Genomic DNA, 24,380 nt, shown 5'->3' on the forward strand with positions numbered 1-24,380 from the left:
GAAAGTTAGGAGTATGGACCAAGTACACTGGAAAGTTAGGAGTATGGACCAAGTACACTGGAAAGCTAGGAGTATGGACCAAGTACACTGGAAAGTTAGTGTCTTCCCCTTTTGTAGGAATGCCAGCCAAGTTGTTCATATGATTTAAAATTTGGGTTATATATGTAACATACATGTAAGAGATAACTACATTGTAGGACATTGTGAACAAATCTGTGTAACAAGAATGATAACCTTATAGTATATGTTTCTGCAAACAAGAAATTAAAACATGCTGTGAATGCTTCCATCTTTTTCTAGGGTGGTCAGAATATCTAAGAGCTCTGTGGAAACCTTTTTGCTATCTATTATTCATGGTATATCAGTTACTTACCTCCCTCTCTTTTTATTGATCCTCTGTGTCAGTTCTTATTGATATTATTTTGATTTATCTGGTCTTACAAATGTTTGTTTTCATGTTATATGATTATACATAGGTTAAGAGTTTAGATGATACCTTGGTAGGCTGAAAGTTCATTTTATCTTATCTTGTAGCTTCATAGGTGGATTATTTTTTCAACAAACACCGATGGAACATAATGGTTGAACAGGACAATTACTATTTTTTGAGCGTTTTTCTTGATACTGTGAACTGTTTGAATTATCTTTAAATTATTACTTCATGAAACTGAATGCTATACCATATGTAATTTGAGAGAAACTATGTTGATTTAGTTCTTTTGTACTCTGTGTGTATCTTTTTTAAACAGTTTGACTTATAGGAGAAAGCAAAAGTGTATACATAAGCCAAATGTTGACATCTATTTTTCATCAAAGTTGCTGCTCTCTATAATCTAACCTCTAACAATGCTAACATTTTCGAATCTTCTTCATGAATGTTGAAAGACCCATTTCATCAGTTTAATTTCCAGCAGTCTACTGATGCTGGATATATTAGGTTATACCCAATCTTAGAAAATTGCCAGAGAATGGGATTTAAACAAATTAAGATTCTTTCTTTTCTGCCAACTTGTTGAGAGCTTATATCTAATTAATCATAAAAAATGAAATTCTAATTCAGTCTTATTAATCTCGTGGCAAGCCAAATTTCTCCTTGCCTATCTTTATATTGACATTTGAAGGATAGAGTAGAGATTTTGATGAAAACATTAATATGCCTGGCCTTGAGATTGTAATTCTATAAACAGTCCTATTTTATGGCTTTCAAGAAAACTGAAGCACCTGCTGTAAGGCTATAATTTGTGTTTTTGATGAAATAAAATTAACAATAAACAATGGGTAATTAGTTTGATGAAAGCAGAAATCAAGACAAATGAAACTGTAATAAAACCCAGAGACCTGGCAGGCTGCTGACAGAACTATTTCCAGTTTACTTTAGAGTTTTTCTATGATCAGTGATGTTTAGAATTCTAGAGTACACTTAAATCTTAAATCTCAAAAATAGGAAATTAGATTCAGGGTTAGATTTTGTTACAAAATTGAAGTAGGCTGTAAATACTTAGCCAAACATTGTAAACATTAATTCCTGTAATCCAAGAGTTTTGTAAACATATGAAGGAAGTGCCAGGTTAATACAGTTTATACCACAGTAAAATGGCTTTAACAGTTAATTACCAATCATTTGGTTAAAGTAGGGAAGTATTGTTATATAGTTTGAATGTTCTGGGTATTAGGTAGATCACTTTCTCCCAGATGAAGGTAAATGATTATAACTCTAAATGTAAGTCTGCCACATATAGCTGTGTTTTCATTGTCTCTCATTAATGGAAAACACCCACTGTAATGGAAGAAATAGTCAGTCTACAATAAATATAGAATAACAGCAATTGTTGAAGTGAAGACAGAGACTATCTTTTTGAGCTTGATAAGATGAGATGTGATGGTAGACCTAACTAAAGGAGACCTTCAAAGTACATTTGTAGGCACTGTTCTGTTCATCTGTGACAATCGATTTGACACATTATTGTCATTGGAAATTGCAGGTATTTTTAGTATCATGGCAGTAGAATGAGATAAAAGAACTATCAGTCAGTAAGAACAATAGACAACCAGTGAAGGTGCTGATAATCTGAAATCTGGCTTGTGAAAGTAGTGTTTGGCATTGTAAAATTAACTCGCTACTGGTCAATAGTCACTTTATAAAAATCTTTGAAAATGAATTTTGGTTTTTGAAGCAACTAGCAGTGATCATATGTATATAACTAATACAAGAACAACTGACATTCTCCCTCCCCAAAATTCTCCTCCAGGTGTTGATTTGCAAGATCCTAAACAAATTCTTTAAAATTTAGGTCTCAACTATAATAGACTAGATACAGACTATCGGGACTATTTTTATGTCTGGCGATCATTCAAAAAAAGTTGGCCATTATTTGAACAGTAAGTGCTTCTGCCATGTAATGGTGAAAAAGGGGGGATGGGAAATTGTTAAAAATGGCTCAACTTGAAAACTGCATTTTGGATTTTGCTGAAAATTGAACTTAACCTGTATTTCATAGTACTTAGCAACTGCAGAGTTTCAAAACGAATCTGAAAATTTGATTTCAAGTTTTCATCTGGAAACTGTCGAGGGACAGACAGACAACTAATTATTAAAATTAATGAAATTAATATATAGTGGCTGAGAATAGTTTTTGTCACAATTTGCAGACTCATGAATCTTATTGATGCAATTTTAAAGCATAATGATGAAGAGTTCAAACATCTATATTTTCTGAAAAATTTATCACAATCTCTAGGTTTATATTTTAAGACTTTTCAAGGATAGATATAACTCAATTTAGATACTTTTAATTTAAGATAATGGTGGTTGATAATTTAGATACTTTTAATTTAAGATAATGGTGGTTGATAATTTAGATATTTTTAATTTAAGATAATGGTGGTTGATCATAAAGCTGTTAACAATCAATTAGTCTATAGACATAGGAAAAATAATGACTATACAGAACATAATGGTCAGGTGTGGGAGGGTTTATTTCTGGTCTTTGTTGGTAACCAGTCTAAGGGATATTGAACTGAAGTTTGTCATTAGATTAGGCTAAATTATAGAGTACATGTTTTTAACAAAGAAAGTAATGGTTATTGGTAAATGGTGCTGTAGGAGTAAAAATGGATGTTAATATAGACAAGAGTGGGATGTGTTGTACTGAAAATCTGCCCTATTGTTTACTTAGTTGCTAGTACCTGTTGATCAGTCACCTGTTTGTATCTGGTTCTGTGCTGTGTGGTACTTTGATATTTTTTTGGGGATATTTTGTATTAAATGTTGTGGTTATGTTTTATGAAAACTTATTTTAGCTTCCAAGAGTTTTTTTTTTTGCAGTGTCAGTTGTTGCTGTTGAAAACACTGGTACAGTGGCAGGAAGCCATACAATGGGTCCTTTATCCTAGACATAGGCACCTCAAACAATAATAGTGTGCGTGGTAGTGGTAATACATGTAGTAGTTGCCCAAATATTATCAACAGTATCATTTGCACTTCCTATTCTGTCCATTTCAGTTTATTTTCTGTCATAACATTGATACATTTTACCAGTTAACCATTTGTACCTTTACTACTGGGTGCTATGACAGTGATACAGAAAAGAATCTTTGCACTTGTCTTGAGAGAATTTTTCATCATTGCTGTCCGAGTTAGACACAAACTATGTCTTTATGATAATGGGAGGTATACATGATTAACTTGTAGTTTTTAGGGTTAACTGACTCAAGTTTATTATTTATTTGCCATTAAAGGTTACCAAGTAATCATTAGATCACCATTTCATTTTTTTTTTCAATCCTTTGATTACTCTTTAACATGCTGAGTATTTCATTTGTCCTCGATAATGTTCTACAAAGCCGTCCTTTTTGAGTAAACTATGTATTAAATGAGCTATTTCACAGATTGATGGAAAACCAATAACATGTAATATGTTTTACTGCAGATATACATAATATTTATATTGAATAATCAATATAACGAGTTTACAATTGCCAAAAATCATTTTGTTCAAAGACATAATCTTATTTTAGCATGCAATAAAGGTCATTGACTTAAATTTTGATGAGTATTAGTTTTGCACCTGCAGTTTTGTCTCAAGCTTGTTAGCATCTATTCCTCTATTTGATATAGTCTGCTATAAAAAGTGGTCTGGTTTGTATGGGCTGGTTAAGCAACACCAGTTAGTTTAGTAAGTTTACTGAAATGTCACTTGTTGAAATTGATTGTTCAAGTGGCACAGACAATGCCATGATGCATGTATTATATAGACTAGTCTATCCCTGAAAGAATCTTCAACTTTATAGATCTTATATTATCTTAGGCTTAAATCTTTGATGTCTAAGGTCTGTTATAGCAAAATAAGTTCTGGCTACATTCATATCTATAGTCGATTTCCCATCAAACATAACCTATTTTAAGCTTGCCTCCTGAGGATGCCCTTGAATTTCATTTTTTTGTATGATTTGATGACTTAATGAGTTTCCAGACAACTGATCAATTATGTTAAGATTTATACTGTATGCTGTAACACATTAAGTGTTCATAATGACTAATATCATTTACAAAAAAAATCAGAATTTGATGAGAGAATATATATATATATATATATATATATATATATATATATATATATATATATATATATATATATATATATATATATATATATAATATTAGGTACACCTGCAGAAAGTCTTTTATCGCATTTATGAATATTAAAAAATCATGTTTGAACATAATACAAATGATTGTGTGATTAAAAGCTTATGGAGCCTCATCATCTTCTAACATGGAAGTTTCTCTCCCTATGTAACTTGGCATATGAAAAATTGTACTTAGAAGAAATAATGATGTAAAGTAGTCTTTTTCAAACAGCAGACAAAAGGTGCATGAATTAGTGGTAGGGTGTGCAACGTATTAAACATTGGTATTTAAGAGCCAATAAAAAAGATAAAATTGACAGTAATTAGTTTGAACAGTACCTGTTTGAAACTTTCATTTAAGATTAGAGGTTCTGAGAATAATTTAATTGTTTGGTTAGCTGTTCATTTGTGGTGGGTGTTTTTTTTTTAATGAAAAAATACATGGTTGTAGAAATTTATGTGATCACAGGTGCCTTTTAGTCATTCTTCTGTTTACCTGTAGTTTTTCTTTGAATCTTGCAGAACTTGTATGTATGCCCCATTTACAACTGTATAAGATAGCATGAGAGTTTATATCATACTACTAGTCAGGATTCTAATTATTTGAGGTCTGAGGTCTCGGAACTATCAAAATCTGACCCAGGACCTTCAGCTGTATTCATTAAAACTTTATTGGGGTCTCAAGGTTTTCCTCAAGTGAAGTTAAGGATGTTTCATTCTTGAAAGAAAATTTTGACTCCTGGCTATTACTGACTTTTTAATTGGTTTTTTATGTAAGCACTTAGTGTATAGTCCAGTCTAATATTAATTTTCCATTTGGTATGGTTTATTTCTGACTTATTTTAGAAAACAGAAAATCCCGGTGGTAATACTAATGTGGCTGCAAATTTGCAATGAATAAGTATCTATACAGTGGTGCAGCATCTAACAGCATAATTAATACCCCATGGGATTGTTCTATGTCTGTCAAGATGTTTTCTGTCTCCAATTTTCACACTTTCTTATTTCCTAATAGAGACTTCTTATTTCCTTTTAGAGATTTTGAAGTGATTTATATTCAAGTGTGCTATTTCTGTAAATATGAAAGGCTTAAAACATTATTTCTCATTCCCCAAATGGTTGGAATTTGTTCCAGTATTGATCAACACAATCTGTTTAGAACAGATTTAGTAAATCTCTGTGGTTGATGTTCAATGTTGACTTTGACCTTCCTCAGCCACTTTAGGTTCAATAGTTATTGATGTGGTCAGTTTCATTAAAAATTTCAATTAGATATGGAGGCATTGATAAAAAAAAATTTAAAATAGAAATGAAATTTTCATGTGATTTTTTTTTTTTTTTTTTTTTTTTATGTTTCATAGACCACTGTGTACTTAAAACTCTATAAATATCCATTCACTTGTCTTTACTGTAAGTTGTCCAAGTTTACAATACTTGAAATTCTACTCTACACAGTGCTTGTTTTAAGGATATTCTCCAACTTCTCAGTCACAGAAGGTGAAATAAACATAAAAGTGTTTTCTAATCAACCTTTTTCACATGTTTGTATGTAGAGATATTCTGTAATAGTGTTTTTATTTTCTTGATCAATAACAATTACAGTAGTACATTTGGAAGTTGATGAAAATTTGACAAGTGAACAATGAGAACAGATTAACTAAGGTGCTGTAACAAAAGAGAAACCAACCCTAACCTCCTCCTCAATATATTAGGTTCAAAAGGTCACATTATTTGTCTCTTTTTTTACCATCAGATGCTTCAAGGTTGGTATCTGAGGTCACTGACTCCTGTAGTTTGTCCTTCAGCTACTTTTATCCTTTTCTTCATGCACCAGCAGATTGTTATGAATAGATGCCAAACACTTTTCAATGATATCAGATTAAATTGCCAATTATTTTTACGTAATGCCAAAAAGTATGTGAACTCCCCTATGGAAACCCCTTATTCATGGGCTTTTTCACTAGCTGTATTTTACCAGAACAATGCTAATATTTGGGGTAACAGAAGGATCGTGCTTATCTTACTTATTTTTGTTTTATATAATAATGTTGATATAATTAGACAAATCAGAAGACTTAGGGCAGTTTTCTCATAACAATTCTTTTTCAGAGAAAACATATGTTGTTCTAGCCTTGTGTTTTGCCAGACTAGCTAGAACAGCTGTAAATTATATCAACTGAACACCTTCTACCCATATTTAGAGAGCACATAAATACTTGACTGGTTTATTGGGTACACAATTATTTTTTGCAACAGTAATCTTGACAGCTATTATGATTTTCATTCACCCTTAGAAGATATTAGTCGAAAAATGAAAGGTCATGTATTATCATTGCTAATGCTATCAATACTTTCAAATTACTATGAACTTTTTTCTCCATTAGGCTACTGATTAGTTTCTTCAATTGATAGCAATACTGAAGCATTAAACAGAAAAACAATGCAGAGAAGTCAGAATCCCAAAACATGACCAAAACATGAAAACAGGAAACAGAGAAGATCCACAGTCACAATTTAGACAACAGAATAAAATACAATTACACATTAAAACTGAAGAAAGGAAAAACAAGATTACACAAAAACTAAAAAAAAATAAGCACAAGTTTGCAATGTGAACTCCCTCAAAAAACCTGGAGTGATATCAGGTGCTCTGGAAGGATAAGTATGTCCTGCTCTGCCAGCTGCACCCATCATATTACAAGTGAATTAAATCAAGAGAAGTGTAATACAGAAAATCTAACCAGAGAAATCTTGTGTCTGAAGTGTTAACTTGTTATACTTTTTGATAGATATAGAAACGCCAATAGTTTCTATAAACAAGGTTGGGTTGTTTTTGGTTCTGTATGTGAAGTAAGAACCTGTCAATCGGTGATGCTGTATTTTATAGACATATAAGGATCAATAGTCTAAGTGATCATCCTATCAATCTTGCTCTTTTTACCCTGGGAATCATGACATTGATTAATAATACATCATTGCTAGGATAATAGCTATAACTTTATAATGATATCACTTCCAAGACCTATATACAGCTGCTCCCATCAGGTAAAATGGAAATCTTTATATAGTGATCATAGTCTGGAGCTTGTCTATTCTGAAGCAACTTATACAGCAATATTGAATCATGAAAGATAATTGAGACTTTTCAACTTGCTTACTTATTGTTTGTTTGCATCTTTCTTTTTTCTTCATTTTATCCTCACATTGAGTTAGAGTCTGTCAAATTCTGATACTGTGTGTAATCTTTAAAGTCACTGGCTTATATTTGGTATCTGTGGTTTACTAGGAATTGAAGATTTCTTTATGTTTACCTTGAAATTGCTTGATCATCATTTATAATAAAAAATAAAAATAGTTGGATTACATTATTGACTGTTCACTGAACAAATTCTCCACACAGTGAAGAACAAAATATTTACAAAGGCACAGCTTTGGTGGAAAGACTTTTTGTTTTTGTCCTGTATGTCTTCTTGTCAAACTTATGTAAGTGAACTCCTAAGATGAAAAACTACTGCTCCAAATTCATGAACATTTATAGTTAGTTAAGACATGATACAAAGTGTATGTATGTATGTGTGCATTTAACCAGTTTTTTTAGTTGGGGGTTATGTCTCTTTTGACAGGGCAGGTGTAGGAAAAAAAACGAACATAAATTCATCCTTTACTTACCACCTGATTTTTCAAATATTTAAGTGAAGCATTTTTTTTGTAGTTTTTAAGACCTGTAACATTTTTTTGAAGTAAATGAATGTAACCTTCCCACTAAACTGTCTACCAGATACAAATAGAAAGCATTTTAAACATTATTGAGTTGTGAAAATTGAGTTAGAAACTGATGTAATAATTTAACAAGCTAATTTACTACAGATTTCTTTTGGTAAAATGAGCACTGAAATGTCAGAGTTGATTACAGATGATTAACTGTTTTAACTTGAGTAATTATTGAGGCATTAAACAGAGCTTTACCTGGCAGGCAGGAGTATTCCAGCATCACCATGTCGAACAGATGTAACTTCAGATACAGAGTTAGTCTGAATTATAATAACCAGAACTGTATTGCAAAAAATATTATTTTATCAAGTTGTTAAAAACATTTTGCAGTAATAAAAGTTTGGATACGGATTGACACTAGCCATTTATGCACAGGTAGCCCACTGGATTTTCTGATAGATATATTTGGTAGTCCTCAAAATTATTTTACGGTCCTGTCCTTAGGAATGATAAAATTTTTAAATTATTAAGGTAGCTCAAAGGACTACCAATTAAAATTTCTAAGTAGTCCTCTCACAAATTATGAAGGGGCAGGACTACTGTTAAGTGTCCAACCCTGTCACCGACAGATGCACAAATCAAATTCTATATGCCCAAAGTTTGTTGGCATGGAACATTTAGTGTCTTATCTTTACAATTGGACAAAATATTCTTCGTGGTGCTTAAAAATTACACCAGTCCTATAATTAAATGTAGTAACTTTTTCTCTTTCCAGGGAAAATCCGAGACGAGATGATGGACACAGAGACAGAAAAGACACCATTACAGCAGAAACTGGATGAGTTTGGACAACAACTGTCAAAGGTATCAAGGGAGAAAATAGCTTGAAAATATTTGTGACATGAATGCTTCACCTGTTTGTTCTAGTCTACTTTTGGACATAAAGAGTCTGTCGTGAACTTCCAATTTATAGGGAACATGTCTTTGGGTTCAAGGTAAATGCCCCTTCTGGATCATAATTGAAAATGATAAAACTTTGTCCATCTGATTGTCAAGATGGTTGAAATATAACGCCAATGAAACTGGGTAATACAATGACTCCTTAAGAGGCTATTATCTCAGTCTAAGGCAAGTAAATATTAGCCTTCAGTAGCTAGTGTTCAGTTCGTGTGCAGATCAATGAAATCCTGTTGAGTTCCAGTTCTTTGTTTGTAGGATTGTCTTAGAATCAATAATATGAAAAGAAATATGCTAGAAAAGGCAGATACGATTTTATATTAAATTTTGGCTCAAAATACAACTTTTAAGATAAAATTCCTAGGGATCATTTTGACAGTTGGATTTTCTTTTGTTCAGATGGAGTGTTAATCATTCGAACATAATTATGCTTTTAACTGAGAAAAGCTTTAATTTTTCATGCATAAGTGCTGAACAGTTTTTATAAATATCTTATCACCCCAGTATCTATGTATCAGATGATATGATTGGCTGACCCCTGCCAGGATGATAATCTATATCATGTTCTGATTGGCTGGTATCTGTTCCTGATGTTATGCATGTGTAAAGATTACAGGTATTTCCTGGGGTGTAATTAGTTCAGTCAGTTAGATCTGGATTACATCACAGATTTGGTGGCTTATTTCTTTAATAACTAGGGAAACAATTATCTGCTGATTTTTGTGGCTGTTTGGTTTTACTTTGTTGTCTGTATGTTCAGATTTTGACACTTCTCATCTTTACCTAAAAATTTAAATTCACACCTCTTTCCAATCTCTAAAATGGACTGTGGCCTTCATATTTAAAGTTTTAAGTGTGCACCTGAATAGCTGTGAAAGCTAAGAATGTAAAAGATGTGAATGTAATACTTCAGTGTTTAGTTCTGTGTTTAAGCCGCCTTTTCTATAAAATTGGATCACTTTTTCATGAAATTTGCTTTATATCAATGTTCTAATTTACATCTTCATTGTGTTGCCATCATTAAACCTTGTGCTTTCTTTGAACAATGGACTTGTCCCTATCTTGTACTCTATCTAGATTGAATTGTTGGATTTGAAGTGCCCATCATATAGTACTAAGGCAGGTTTAATTCAGAAAATGTACCTGTACTTTGTCTTTTTTTCTGTACTTTTGCAATGATTAGATCCAGATTTTAAAATGTCAGAGCATGAAGCAATTCTAGTTCTATATGTGTGATGTAAGCAATTCAAAGGTCATGACTCTTCTCAATAAAAGAAAATCAGATAAAAAATAATATGTTTGTGTTTTTAAGCAATGTGGTCATTATTACTTGTTAAATTGATGCAGTAAAGGTTCCATGTGAATTCTCTAGAGATTACTGTGTCATGTGATGCTACAAACGTGTGGTATGCCTTGCATGTTTCATCGTTAGTACTAATAAGGATTTGTTCCTAACTTTAAGAAGAGAAATTGTGCAGTCATAGACTTGTTTTTGGTAAAGTATTGTAGTAACTTGTTAGGAATTATCAAGTCCAACATCAAAAATCTGAATGGAATTACCATAACATAAATAATGGTTTTTCAACACCTGAAAATTCATAACTATTTACTATGAAATTAAATGTAAAATGTATAGATCGAACAGTGTTTGTCTTAAAATTGTTCTTTCCTTGTTTTTGCCTGTTTGTTTTAATTTTTTTTTTGTCACTTCTGTTTCAAAAGTGCTATTACAGTATTAATTTTACTGACCCTGAAACACTGATAATGAATATTCTGACTCCTGGGGCGCATTTCTTTTACCTGAATCTGAAAAATGTTTCAGTACAATGTTTCAAAAAACAGAAACATGATTCGGTGATTAAAATACAACATTTGAGAAACTGTAACATGTTTCAGTTTCTATCAAAACAAACATGTTTCAAAAGTAACAAAATGGCTTGGTAGCGAAGCAAAATAATATGAATCAGAATCATGTTTCAGATTCGGGTAAAAGAAATGCGCCCCTGGTTGTATATTAAACTTGCTATGCATCAGTATTCCTTTCATGTATTCTGTCTAAAGTGAAAACTGTATTGAGGTTAAATACTGAAGACATCTACTTTCAATCCAATATTCTTCATTGGTAGGTAATTGTTTTTCTCTGTTTTATTTCACAGCAAACAAATAGCTTCCAATACTCAAATGTCTGTGGCTGTCCTGTAACTGCCACTTGTCTCACAAGTCTATTTAACTTGACACAACCAATGTCTAACCCTGACTCATATTTCCCAGTAATTGTATTCTTTATTTGGATTTCACAGCAGATAAATGACTTTCTGTCCCTCAGTTAAAATAGTACAGAACAGATCTCAGATGAATTAAGTAGCTGTCTTTGTAAGAATCATGCAAAATCTGAAAAATGTGATACTCCGCAAATAAGGCTACATATTTTTATTTTTGTGATTAAGTTGTTTTATGGTTCTATATTGTGAAATGTGTAATTCAAATCTACCTGCTCTTAAGAGGTAATTAACACAAAAAATCCAATAGATTCTGTTGTACTTGACTGGCATTTACAGAGTTTCTCCCTTAATTTTGAATTCTACAGTGCATTCTATACAATTTTTATCTCCTATGAGCACGGGTTATACGAAAAACCAAATGTTCATTTCTGTTTACTGAAGCATTTTAAACAAAATATCAAAAATAAAAATATGTAGGCTTTCCAACCATGTATCATATTTTGCATGATTCTTAGCTGGAGTACTACTTAACTATCATTCTTGACTTTCATGCAAGTATTGATAGTCTTCTGGACTTCTATGTTATTACATTCCATCAATGACTCTACATGGATATTACTTACTTAATGATCTGCACACCCATATTTGTTTTTTAAATGTACTGAAGAATTTTAATATCTGTGTCTAAGTTGACATATTACACTGATAATTGAGGTGACTGAATCATAATTGTCAATTAATTCCCATCTGCCCCCAATTTTTGTGTTGATCATCATCACAGATTTACTAGATGCTACTTATGGAAGATCTGACAACTTCTTACTTTAGCATAAAGTTAGTTTTAATCCAAGCCAGTTGCAGTTAATCTCTATACATAATGAAATTAATTCTGTATCCTTGTAAACCTAAGTTCTATAAGTATTGAAATTTCTGGTAGCCCTTGTATTCATGACCTTGAAATATTAGATTTAAGGTCATTTTAAGTTTTCTACCAATTGACGTTGCATCTTTTGTAGATCAATTTTCAAGGACAATACTTCTTCAGTTTAATCAAGAAAAGGTATATTTACCTTTGATCTTTACAAAATTGAGTTTTCTCTAAAAGCCTATCAAAGACAGTTAGTTCAGCTGTATCTAATCATCCTTTCATATTGGCTTGATGTTATTTTGAAATGTACTGGCCTTTGCTTCCTGAAGATCTCATAAATGTAATGATGGATGCCTTTGATTGTGTAAATTATTACTTTTCTGATGAGAAATATGTTATATGATGTGAAATAGATGATAGCAGATATTTGGTACAAAAATATCACTGTGTGTAACTTCCTATCATATTGTTTGTTTTAGAATGGTATTATAACTCTAGGGGTGGACTGCTGGATTGTGAATGGTTCTGAAAATTCTTTTTTTTTTTGTAGAACTAAGATTTGGTTCATTTAGATATACTATAAACTGAATTGGTATTTGGTTTGTGTGTGGTAAATGATTGATCGTCAAAAGGATATGCTTGTGCCACCTTCAGTAGATTAGTTGCTAGCCTCTTGTAAACAGAATATGCTTCACTTCATACCATGTATTGGGCTAGGCCCTTCAGAGCAGATATATGCACTTCAGAATTCTCTATCTTGTGACATTTATACTGTTTCTATGGTGAATCAGTATTGTTGAAGTTTTAATAGAGGTTCTACATAACAAACATATGTAGCATTTTATTGCTGTTTATCTTGGCAATGTAAGGTTTTGCTGATCTGCATATTAACTCACACTTTAGGGCTTCAGATACTGTCTAATTAGTACTGTCATGTCTAGTTCAGTGTTATGTCATATTCATATTGAGCACGTCATATTTTTATCATGTGTAAAGTACAAGATGCAGGTCCACGTCAGGTAGAATTCTAGCATGTTGGTTGCATGTTAGCACACCTTAAATTTGATGCGGAGTCAGATGATTTTGAAATAAATTTTGTAATAAATGATACTGGAAGATCCATTTTTTGAAAAAACTCTATTGTATTGATTAACTACTAAATACCCCTATTTAGTTTTTTACACTCTCATTTAATTTCTACCTGTGGATCACTGAGTACACATTCTAACAAACATTCCTAGCATCAGTAATTTTCTATTTTGCTATTGTTGTATTTTATAATTTCTTGTGTGTTTCCTGGAAAGTTTTAATTAGTGGTTTGTTATTATGTATATACACAAAAGGATGAACTGACAACACCTCTAAATATGCAAACTTTGAGTTGCTATGGGGATTTTTCTTTATGGTTCTTATCTTCAATTTACAAATGTCTGTAATACTATATTATAGGCATATATGGTATTGAAAGATAATACTGCCTCACGGATTTTGCCTTAGAATTCAGTATTTCAATAACAAAAATACCAGGGTTTCTCTAAGGTGTTAGATTCATGATGGCTAATAGAGATTTCATGTGTTATCCCTGGCATTAATTTTTCACTGTTACCTTATATTATGTCAAAAGTGTGTCAATAATATTAAAGTACTTTCAGTTGACATCAATACATTATTTCACTGTAAACAATTTGGCTTCAACCTAGGAAGAAAAATACAAGAAACCAAAGACATGACAAGCAGAAGCCCACTGACATAATGTATTAATTAGTTATTAGTTATGTTTGTTTATCAAAAACATATTTTTTAATGGACAATTAACCAAAACCATATTATAAAAACATATGAGTTTCTATTTTCACAAATTTTCAAGCAGCAGATATTTGTATTTGTTGATCAGTAAACAAAATTCAAGTTGAGGCTTTTTATATTGGTCAGTATTCAATCCCTAAATACTCATATCAACCTGTGTTGTATGTAAACAGTATTTTCCTGTACTATTTTTCAGGTGATCACCATTATCTGTATTGCTGTATGGGCCATTAACATAGGACATTTCAACGACCCTGCTCATGGTGGATCTTGGGTTAAAGTAAGTATTGGAGAACAATTAAAGATCAGTCAAGCAGTAAAATGAGGATTAGTTCTTTATCAAATGTGAGAATGTGTTCATTTGTTGTAAGTTATGACATCATAATTGATCTAGGTATTGTAATATCGTAACTAACATCTTATATTACACTTGCAAACTTTTGTGTAAAGGACTGCTGAATAGTCAAACATGAGACGAGCTACAAATCTCTATCAATGTTTAATTAGCAAATGTAAAAATTCTTAGTGTTATTAATATACTATCCATCCATCTGCTGTACTGTCTCTATCTACAGATGGACAGTGGATAAATATTGATTCATTTTTGTAAATACATATTCAGACATGTTCATGCCAACACTTGTGTAAATCAAATAAGTGATATTTTAATAAAAAAAAATTGATAAGACTGAGTAACCCAAGCCATTCAAGTCCATAGAAGATTCATGTTAAGGGGATTTTACTGTAAACAATAAAATGACTTGATATATCATAATAAAATGTTTTTGAGACATGGAGTTACACATACTGAAAAAGGTTTTAAATTAATTTTCTAGCTTTAGGGAAATGAAAATGTTTGGCTGGTTTTAAATGCTCAATATGTTATTGATTTTAATGTAAATTATCCTTAAAAATATTTTGAGTTTTAGTCAGAGTTGGTATTATAATGGGGTTTTATTTTATCCTTGAAGCCAAATTTCAATATAAATTGGATTGTCACTGTTTTTAATTTTCGTAAAGCAACACTTTAAGTATTGAAGTTATTGATTTCTCTCCTTTGGAATATGGTCTATTTTCTTTGAGTATTGAAGTTATTCTCTCCTTTGGAATATGGTCTATTTTCTTAAAGTATTGAAGTTATTCTCTCCTTTGGAATATGGTCTATTTTCTCAAAGTATTGAAGTTATTCTCTCCTTTGGAATATGGTCTATTTTCTTAAAGTATTGAAGTTATTGTTTCCTTTGGAATATGGTCTGTTTTCTTTGAGTATTGAAGTTATTGTCTCCTTTGGAATATGGTCTATTTTCTTTGAGTATTGAAGTTATTGTCTCCTTTGGAATATGGTCTGTTTTCTTTGAGTATTGAAGTTATTGTCTCCTTTGGAATATGGTCTATTTTCTTTGAGTATTGAAGTTATTGTCTCCTTTGGAATATGGTCTATTTTCTTTGAGTATTGAAGTTATTCTCTCCTTTGAAATTTGGTTTATTTTCTTTAAGTATTGAAGTTATTGTCTCCTTTGGAATATGGTCTATTTTCTTTGAGTATTGAAGTTATTGTCTCCTTTGGAATATGGTCTGTTTTCTTTGAGTATTGAAGTTATTCTCTCCTTTGAAATTTGGTTTATTTTCTTTAAGTATTGAAGTTATTGTCTCCATTGGAATATGGTCTATTTTCTTTGAGTATTGAAGTTATTGTCTCCTTTGAAATTTGGTTTATTTTCTTTAAGTATTGAAGTTATTGTCTCCTTTGGAATATGGTCTATTTTCTTTGAGTATTGAAGTTATTGTCTCCTTTGGAATATGGTCTATTTTCTTTGAGTATTGAAGTTATTGTCTCCTTTGGAATATGGTCTGTTTTCTTTGAGTATTGAAGTTATTCTCTCCTTTGAAATTTGGTTTATTTTCTTTAAGTATTGAAGTTATTGTCTCCATTGGAATATGGTCTATTTTCTTTGAGTGATTTTTGCTGTTGGTTGTTTAGAATTCATTATTTAACACATGTACATACACTGTTTAACACTTACGTAAATCACAATTGAAATGTCAAATATTGATTTGAATAACATTAACTGCTAGTCATCAACTTGGTCTGCAATTATTGTTTTTTCTTATTTTTTTTTGTTTTTTTGCTTTACTCCATGCATCTTGTTTAATGGTTTTGATCCTAGTGGGTTAGCATTGGCACCACAAAACTTGGGAAAAAATTAATTAGGTGTTGGAATATAATGTATTGTTAGAAAAGTCTCAGGAAAAAGTAGGTTTACAGTCCTGGTGTACCATTGAAAAACATATCTTAAGCGAGGAAATATATATATATGTGATAAATATCTAAATCTGAATTAGACCTAAAAGAACATTCTGACTTGGCAGAGTCAGGAATATTGCAAGAACTCCCAGTAAAAACCTAACAGTAAATACTATATCTGTTAATCACTTTTGTAATTGACTATTTCAGGGTGCTATTTACTACTTCAAGATTGCTGTAGCCTTGGCTGTTGCTGCCATTCCAGAAGGATTACCTGCTGTCATCACAACATGTCTTGCTTTGGGTGTGTAGTTAATGGATACTGAGATAATGCTACCAGGATTAGATCCATAACATACACATTACACATAGAATGAGTAGTTACAACTACTTGAATTTATTTTAGATTATTGTGTACACAGCCATCAGGTGCTATGATACCCTACAAACCTAGTATTGATACAGGTCAACTGTCACAATTTTATACAAGTAGTTGTTCCTATGCTAAAGTGTCTAATTATCTGAAATTTAACATTACACAAATATGGAACAAAAAACAACACAATGAAAATTAATTTTTTTTTGATTTATTAGAAGTATTTTATAGCAAGAAATAGTCTTGAACATCATGGAAATTACCACTGCCATAAATTTTGGAATTCACTTATATGTAATTTCTCAAGTTTTATTCGTTTTGAAGTCATACCCAACTTATACTCCCAGAAAGACCCAGTTTTATAATAATCATCTTTCAATAACTTCTGGTAACTGAGAAAAAAATGTACCAATTGTTTATTCCTGGAACTTATCCTTAACAAAAATCATGTTTTTAAACATTTTGTAACCAGATAACAACTAATGGACAATTTAATAGTGTCTTAATATTTGTGTTTCAGGTACAAGAAGAATGGCCAAGAAGAATGCTATTGTCAGAAGTTTACCATCTGTAGAAACTCTTGGGTGTACTTCAGTCATCTGCTCTGACAAAACTGGTACCTTGACAACCAATCAGATGTCTGTCTGCAGGGTAGGTAATCAAGTGAACTGCATAGTATCCAGTCGTGTTGTTAGTAGATATTATAGCTGACTTCTTGAAGTTGTAAAATATACGAAGTAGATGAGTTTATCTTAATTAAGCACACAAAAATTCTTCAAGAAGCTTTATTACATAGAGTTCCAAGAGTTTTTAGAACTTAACTTTATTTGACAATATTAAGTATGAATTGTTACAAAATGATTTTGTCTAGAGTGTGACAAGAAGAAAATACAAGACTGGTCACAAAGTCATAATTACATGATTAAGTTGATAACAAATTCTAACATCTCATATGTTATTGTTGTATAGATTAATTTCAGAAGTAACAGATTCTGATTGGATGAACAATTTCTTCCATCATCTAAGAACAAATAACAAAAGTTTGTTATAACTTGACGTCATCAAACTTTACTCTTGGAATGTTAATGCTTCCATTAAATTATAAGAAATGACTTGACTGTTAAATTTTTTTGATCTATTTGAAGTAACATCTATGTCTTTGGTGCACACTTGAAAATAACCTGCTATGCAGGTTATTTATTGTGCACCATGATTGAGGTTATTTCTTCATACATGGAAAAAATGTAAAAGTCATTCCTTGAATGTTTAAGACTCAATTTGTACATTAAGTACCTTAGCATCCATGGTTCTATCATATATAATTATTAGTATATATTTTTAGATGTTCACCTTTGCCAAGATTGAAGGAAATGATGTTAAAACTGATCAGTTTGAGATTACAGGATCAACATATGCTCCAGAAGGTGACATGTATGTATCATTCTTTACTAGTCCAAGGTCTTTCTTTTCATAACCTTCCCAAGTGTGAAATGAGTTTCAATGAAATTTGATAGAAATTTTAAATATGATAAAGGACAGTGCTATGTATCATGGTTATTCTCTGTGTTTTTCTAACATTCAGTCAGCATAAAAACTTCCAATTTTCGCAAAAGAATACCAGTAATAAAACTACTATTTTGTTTATTGACATGATTGCTGTTGGGAATGCACAACATAATATCTGAAACTGTCCAAAACATTTTCCAGAATTAATTACTGTGATTATATCTTAGCTGTATACTGTGACAAAATGTTCATCTTATCTATTTTGTTGTATTATGATTCAGTGCTTGAACATTTATGCTTTAATCAATCACCATTTATTTATTAGCTACAAAGATGGAAAGAAGGTTCTTAGTGGTGAATTCCCAGGATTAGAAGAGTTGGCTACAGTTTGTGTCATGTGCAATGATTCCAGTGTAGATTATAATGATGTGAGTTTCCTCCCTTATTCCTTAAAAATGAATTTTTCTACTTATTGAGTCATTTATTTAAATAAAGACTTCCACATGTAACCTTTGAGTTAAGTTGATGTTGGCAAATAGATTTGGAAAAAAGACAAGTTTATTTTTTACTTATTAAACTCCTAAATAATTAAAATAATAAAGAAGACTGGTATCATTTAAAAAACCTCATTATGCAATATATAGCAGAGAAAATAACCCTTTTTTTTTATTATAATCTAGTTATAATGATGCAAATAATAATTAGTAACTTGAAACTGTTCTATACAATAAAGATTTTTTCTTTAAGTTTTTAAGAATTATTAAACATAAATTTGGTTTTTTTTTTAAAGACCAAGAACATTTATGAGAAAGTAGGAGAAGCCACAGAGACTGCCCTCACTGTGCTGGTAGAGAAAATGAACTACTACAACACTGATAAAACTGGACTAAACAAACGTGAGAAGGGTACAGCTTGCAATCATGTTATCAGTCAAATGTGGAAGAAGGAATTTACGCTTGAGTTCTCCCGTGACAGGAAGTCAATGAGTGTTTATTGCTCACCAAACAAACCCACCCGTACTGCCCAGGGATGTAAAATGTTTGCCAAGGTGAGATAACTCTTGTTAAGGAATTTTACTATCGTGAATTGGCCTGATTAGCCAGACATTGGTTAACTTGAATTCAGATCAACTATAAGAAAAGTCATTGTAGATGTTATAGAAATAATATACATATTATCATTAGCTATACCACGAGCTGGCAATGTATTTTGATTATTTCGTTTTTAGCAATTCATCAACATACATGGACAGTCCATGGTAAACCAAAAGTCTTTGTGATTAATTTTGATTCTATTATGACTACAATTTTATTTTATTGAAAATGTACAAGTTAGGTTCTGTGTATCAGAGCCATCATAACATCTTGAATGTTCTTGTGTCTTTGTAAAAACCAATCAGTGACCTCTTAAGTTTGGCTGTTTGTTGAAATTCTTGAATCATGGTAAAAAATCCATTATGTACCTTACAATTTTAGCTATTTGTTGATGTTCTTGACTCATAGTAATAACCAATCAATGACCCCAAAGTTTTAGCTGTTTGTTATCTATATTGGTCATTTGTTTACCATGGTTTGAGAACCTTTGTAAGGTTATATATTAGGATGTCGTTTTTTTTTTTATATGATTTTAAAAAATTGTGAATTTTGAACTGTGATCGCATTGTAAAGTAGATTCCTTATATTATTTATTCAACTCATGTGATTATTTAGCTTATGGATTCATCAAGATGAATATTCTTAAGTAGTACCAATGTTATATGGGTGAAGGAAGTTCTAAAATGTGAAAATAGAAGTTGAATCAGGTGAAGGATTATTAAGTGTGATAACAAGGCAGAAATGATTTATGTTGACGTCATACCTTAAATAATCAAAGATATTTGCTGAGATTGTTTCTGATGTAACAAGTTCCATAATCTTCTATAATTAAAATGATGTAATATTTATTAGTGATAATGTTGTGTTTATACATTAGTAACTTGAGATTGGTGATTTTTGCACTGACTTGTTTAATGGAATGTTGCATAATTTGAAGTGCAAAAGCCTTATCTGCTTAAATGCTGATGATCTTAGCTAGAAACTTCTGGCATTCTAATTATATGACATTTCTATAACCTTCATTTCATGACCAAATCAGCTGATCTGTTACAGAGTTTTAAAAAAAAGTATTTTGTACTTGGTTAAGCCTGCATTTTTTGTTATTGAAAATCTACCTCCTTACACAACAAGATTTGGTTAAGTAGTATCTTCAGTTTAATCTTTATTTCAAAATCTTCTGTTAGAAAAAAAATATGTTGTGCCACCCACATCATAGAATATGCTTGAGTTTTACGTAGACAGCCTCTTAAATGCATAAAAATAAATGAGATTTTTGTTTGTTTGTTTGTTTGTTGGGACATTAAACCCCAACAAACAAACAAAAATCTCATTTATTTTCATGCATTTAATAGGCTGTCTATGTAAAACTCAAGCATATTCTATGATGTGGGTGGCACAACATATTTTTTTTCTCACAGAAGTTTTTGTTCATTTTTCATGTTATATGTATATTATATTATATCGTATGTCAAATAGTATAGTGATTTCAAACAATGGAGGATGGATGGCTCTGATAATGATTTTAAAAGTTCCCTTACAAAGCAACAAAATTTTTCATGAAAAAAGAGTTATCTCCCTTTTTCAATGAATTTCAATGCTGTAATGCTGTCAGTGTAATAAAAAAAAATGACATTCAACTTTGAGAAAGGATGCATTGGTGAAATGAAAGGGAGGAAATTTTTTGAAAACAAAATTTGTCTTTGTGCAACCAACTGCATAATTTTAGTGTGGACTTCCTTTAAAACATTCATCTCCCTCATCACTACTATCCTACTATCTTTATTCAGGTATATTTTACAGATAATTTCAGGACAAAAATTCAATAATGAATTATCTCTCCAGTTCAATGTATCAATAGTTATATTGACGCATTTACATTGAAATGAAACATTTATTATCAGTGCCTTATTGTTCAGTATGAACTTTCAGGGAGCTCCAGAAGGTATTTTGGACAGATGTACTCATGTCAGGGTTGGAGCTAACAAAGTTCCCATGTCACCAGCCATCAAGAATGAGATCATGAAACATGTTGCTTCTTACGGAACTGGTATGCATTAACTAATTTTATGCTCTTGACAATTGTCCCACACCATTCATCTTTTTCAAAACTTAAGGCTTCTTTTGAAAAACTCTAAATGATGAGTAACTTTTCCACACATGAAGTTTGCTTTCCAAACTTAACAAATCCTTTAAAAAATTCAAGCTTTCCAGATGACAGGAAAGTGGAATCCTAGAACACTATACTGTTTGACATCTTCGAGTTTAACACATTAACACATTCAAGCTTTTAATTAATTAATGAACTGCTTTCAAATTTATGATAATTAAAATTCAGAATGTATCAATTTTCTGTCAACAAATTTGAATTAAAAAAAAATCTTGAGAAGAAAGAATCTAATCATATTTTCTTTACATCCATCAATTACATTTTATGACTATCAATTAGGTCGTGATACCCTGAGATGTTTGGCCTTAGCCACAATTGATAACCCACCAAGGAGAGAGGACATGGACTTAGAAGATTCACGAAAATTTATTGAGTACGAGGTAAGTCTTTGATAGCTTTACAGGTTTTGTTTTTACTTGTGACCTATCTGATATTTGACCACAATTACACTGTTGATGTGATGTTGAAATTGGACCTCCAACTTAAGAGAGTGTGAATTGAAAAAAACTGAATGAAATGTGCATGAAAAAAGTCATCACAAAGTCAAAATATGAATGTAGCTCAAAGCATGATTTAAAACAGTGGAAAACTACCGATTTGTGCCCTCATTGAACTAGGGTGGTCTAGAGTTCTTGGAAATGTTTGGCTTCTATGAGAAAATTCAAATGAAAATTTGCTTGTGCTAAAACTTTGCACTCTGAACTTAATGAATCCTTTTGAAATTTTAAGTATTCTACATCTCAAAGGGAAAGGTGAGTGTGATTGATAACTTTCCCTCACCAAAATGTTAGTTGCCCCTGGTGACACTTAACTTAGAAAATGTTACTGATTTTGGCTTTAACTTTGTTTTACACCATTGATACAAGATTCTTCCGTATTTGTAGACAAACATGACCTTTGTTGGTGTAGTTGGTATGCTGGATCCTCCAAGAACAGAAGTAATGGACTCCATCAAACGTTGCCGTGATGCAGGAATCAGGGTTATTGTCATTACTGGTGATAATAAGGTACTATTTTAGATTCTGTGATAGAAAATAAGGCATTAATTTTTATATAGCTGAAATTTAAAAAATTAAATTTATTTTGTCTTATGGGAAACTGCATTAAAAATAAGTAACTTTTTAAGTTGCATTTAAAACCACCAAAATCAATGCTGTCAATAATTAAGTTCACATTGTAGTACATTGTAAATTTTATGATAAAAGAAAATGAATTGAAAAAGATAACATGTAAATAAATTAGTATGGTTTCATTAGAAACCTGCAAATTTGGGCATACAGATTTTTAAGAATGTTCTCCGAGCTGGCTGTTATGATTTTTAATACAAGTATTTGATATATTTTAGGCAACAGCTGAAGCTATCTGTAGAAGAATTGGCGTATTTGGAGAGAATGAATCAACAGAAGGATTGTCATTCACTGGACGTGAGTTTGATGATCTCTCAATCGAGGAACAGAGAAGAGCATGTATGAAGGCTAGACTGTTTGCCAGAGTAGAACCTACACACAAGAGTAAAATTGTAGAGTATTTACAGGGTGAAGGAGAAGTTTCTGCCATGGTACGATACAGAAGAAGTTTATTGATATTTTTTGAAAACTGTCAGTTATCTTACTGGCTGATACTTGTAGTAGAGAAAAAGAAGAAATTGTCCCTGGAAACTAAGCATTGATTTACATGAACAAATTAAACAGCTTCATCTACATAGCTAATTTAACATTGATCATTCTTTGTTTAGTCAGTTTTCTTTCTTCTGTTGTGCCGATTTATGTCAATTCAGACAATCAACAATAAATCTTGAGTATCAAGGGCAGACTACTCATTATAACAAAAATAAATAATAAGGTACTCTGTCTGAAAGTAAAGTCAAATGCAAGTACTTGGAGAAGTGTAAGATCTCTTTTATGAGTAACACTTGCTTTATTTTGATATATTATAAATGAGTCTTTTGTATTTTGAGTGATAAAGTTTTTCAACTATTTGTTCCTTATTTTACAGACAGGTGATGGTGTAAATGATGCCCCCGCTCTGAAGAAAGCTGAAATTGGTATTGCCATGGGATCAGGAACTGCTGTGGCCAAGACTGCATCAGATATCCTTTTAAAAATATCATAGAAATAATATTAGCAGGCATATGATGACTGTAACATTCCTATTGGTTTAATGACAGAATTGTTTACCTTTATAGATTTTCCATAGATTCTATGAATTTTATCAAATTACAATCTACAGATAATGGTCCTCTGCATAGTATCTACATTGTGAATGACAAAATTCAAGATTATATTTTAAAAAAAAGAACCAAAATTACAGATTCTCATTAAATAGCATAAAGAGGGCTGTTGTATTTTATAATTTTTATTAAGCAGTACTGATGTACATAGTTCACAGAACAAATGTATAGATTTACAGTATGTGGAAATTGGGTCATTTATTTCATAGAAGAAAGGTCCTATATTTCTAGAAGAACAAATTTATGTAGCTGTAAAGTTATAAATGACTTAAGATATTTGTCCTTGACTCCTTTTGCACAGATGGTGTTGGCTGATGACAACTTTGCCTCCATTGTGGCTGCTGTTGAGGAAGGCAGAGCCATCTACAACAACATGAAACAGTTTATCCGTTATTTGATCTCATCTAATATTGGTGAAGTTGTATGGTAAGGAGACTTAAATTTTTTTTGTGATTTTTGAATTCTTTTTATGAGCTAGCTGAATCAGAAGATTTAATTGTAAAGTATACCTGCTCATTGCAGAAGAAACAGGATGAAATATGTAATGACTTTAGAAGGAACTGCAGTCA

At 31.4% G+C, this 24,380-nt stretch overlaps 1 protein-coding gene across 7 annotated transcripts in view; it reads left to right on the top strand.

Moving 5' to 3' along the window:
• The window catches only part of LOC148608192 (sarcoplasmic/endoplasmic reticulum calcium ATPase 1-like), a 63,353-nt gene that overhangs the window by 25,201 nt on the left and 13,772 nt on the right, over nt 1-24,380 (top strand). For all 7 annotated transcript variants that reach the window (XM_088545490.1, XM_088545488.1, XM_088545493.1 and 4 more), the window contains exons 9-21: nt 9,116-9,204; nt 14,390-14,473; nt 16,649-16,742; nt 17,335-17,465; nt 18,157-18,245; nt 18,646-18,748; nt 19,111-19,368; nt 21,344-21,461; nt 21,861-21,961; nt 22,466-22,588; nt 22,927-23,139; nt 23,577-23,670; nt 24,111-24,237. In XM_088545490.1, coding sequence (XP_088401616.1) covers nt 9,116-9,204; nt 14,390-14,473; nt 16,649-16,742; nt 17,335-17,465; nt 18,157-18,245; nt 18,646-18,748; nt 19,111-19,368; nt 21,344-21,461; nt 21,861-21,961; nt 22,466-22,588; nt 22,927-23,139; nt 23,577-23,670; nt 24,111-24,237 — 1,624 coding nt within the window. The remainder of the gene's footprint in view (nt 1-9,115; nt 9,205-14,389; nt 14,474-16,648; nt 16,743-17,334; nt 17,466-18,156; nt 18,246-18,645; nt 18,749-19,110; nt 19,369-21,343; nt 21,462-21,860; nt 21,962-22,465; nt 22,589-22,926; nt 23,140-23,576; nt 23,671-24,110; nt 24,238-24,380) is intronic.

Source organism: Perna viridis, chromosome 9 (genome assembly GCF_037379345.1).
Source record: "Perna viridis isolate PV_CMFRI_1.1 ecotype Kerala chromosome 9, ASM3737934v1, whole genome shotgun sequence".
NCBI lineage: Eukaryota > Metazoa > Mollusca > Bivalvia > Mytilida > Mytilidae > Perna > Perna viridis.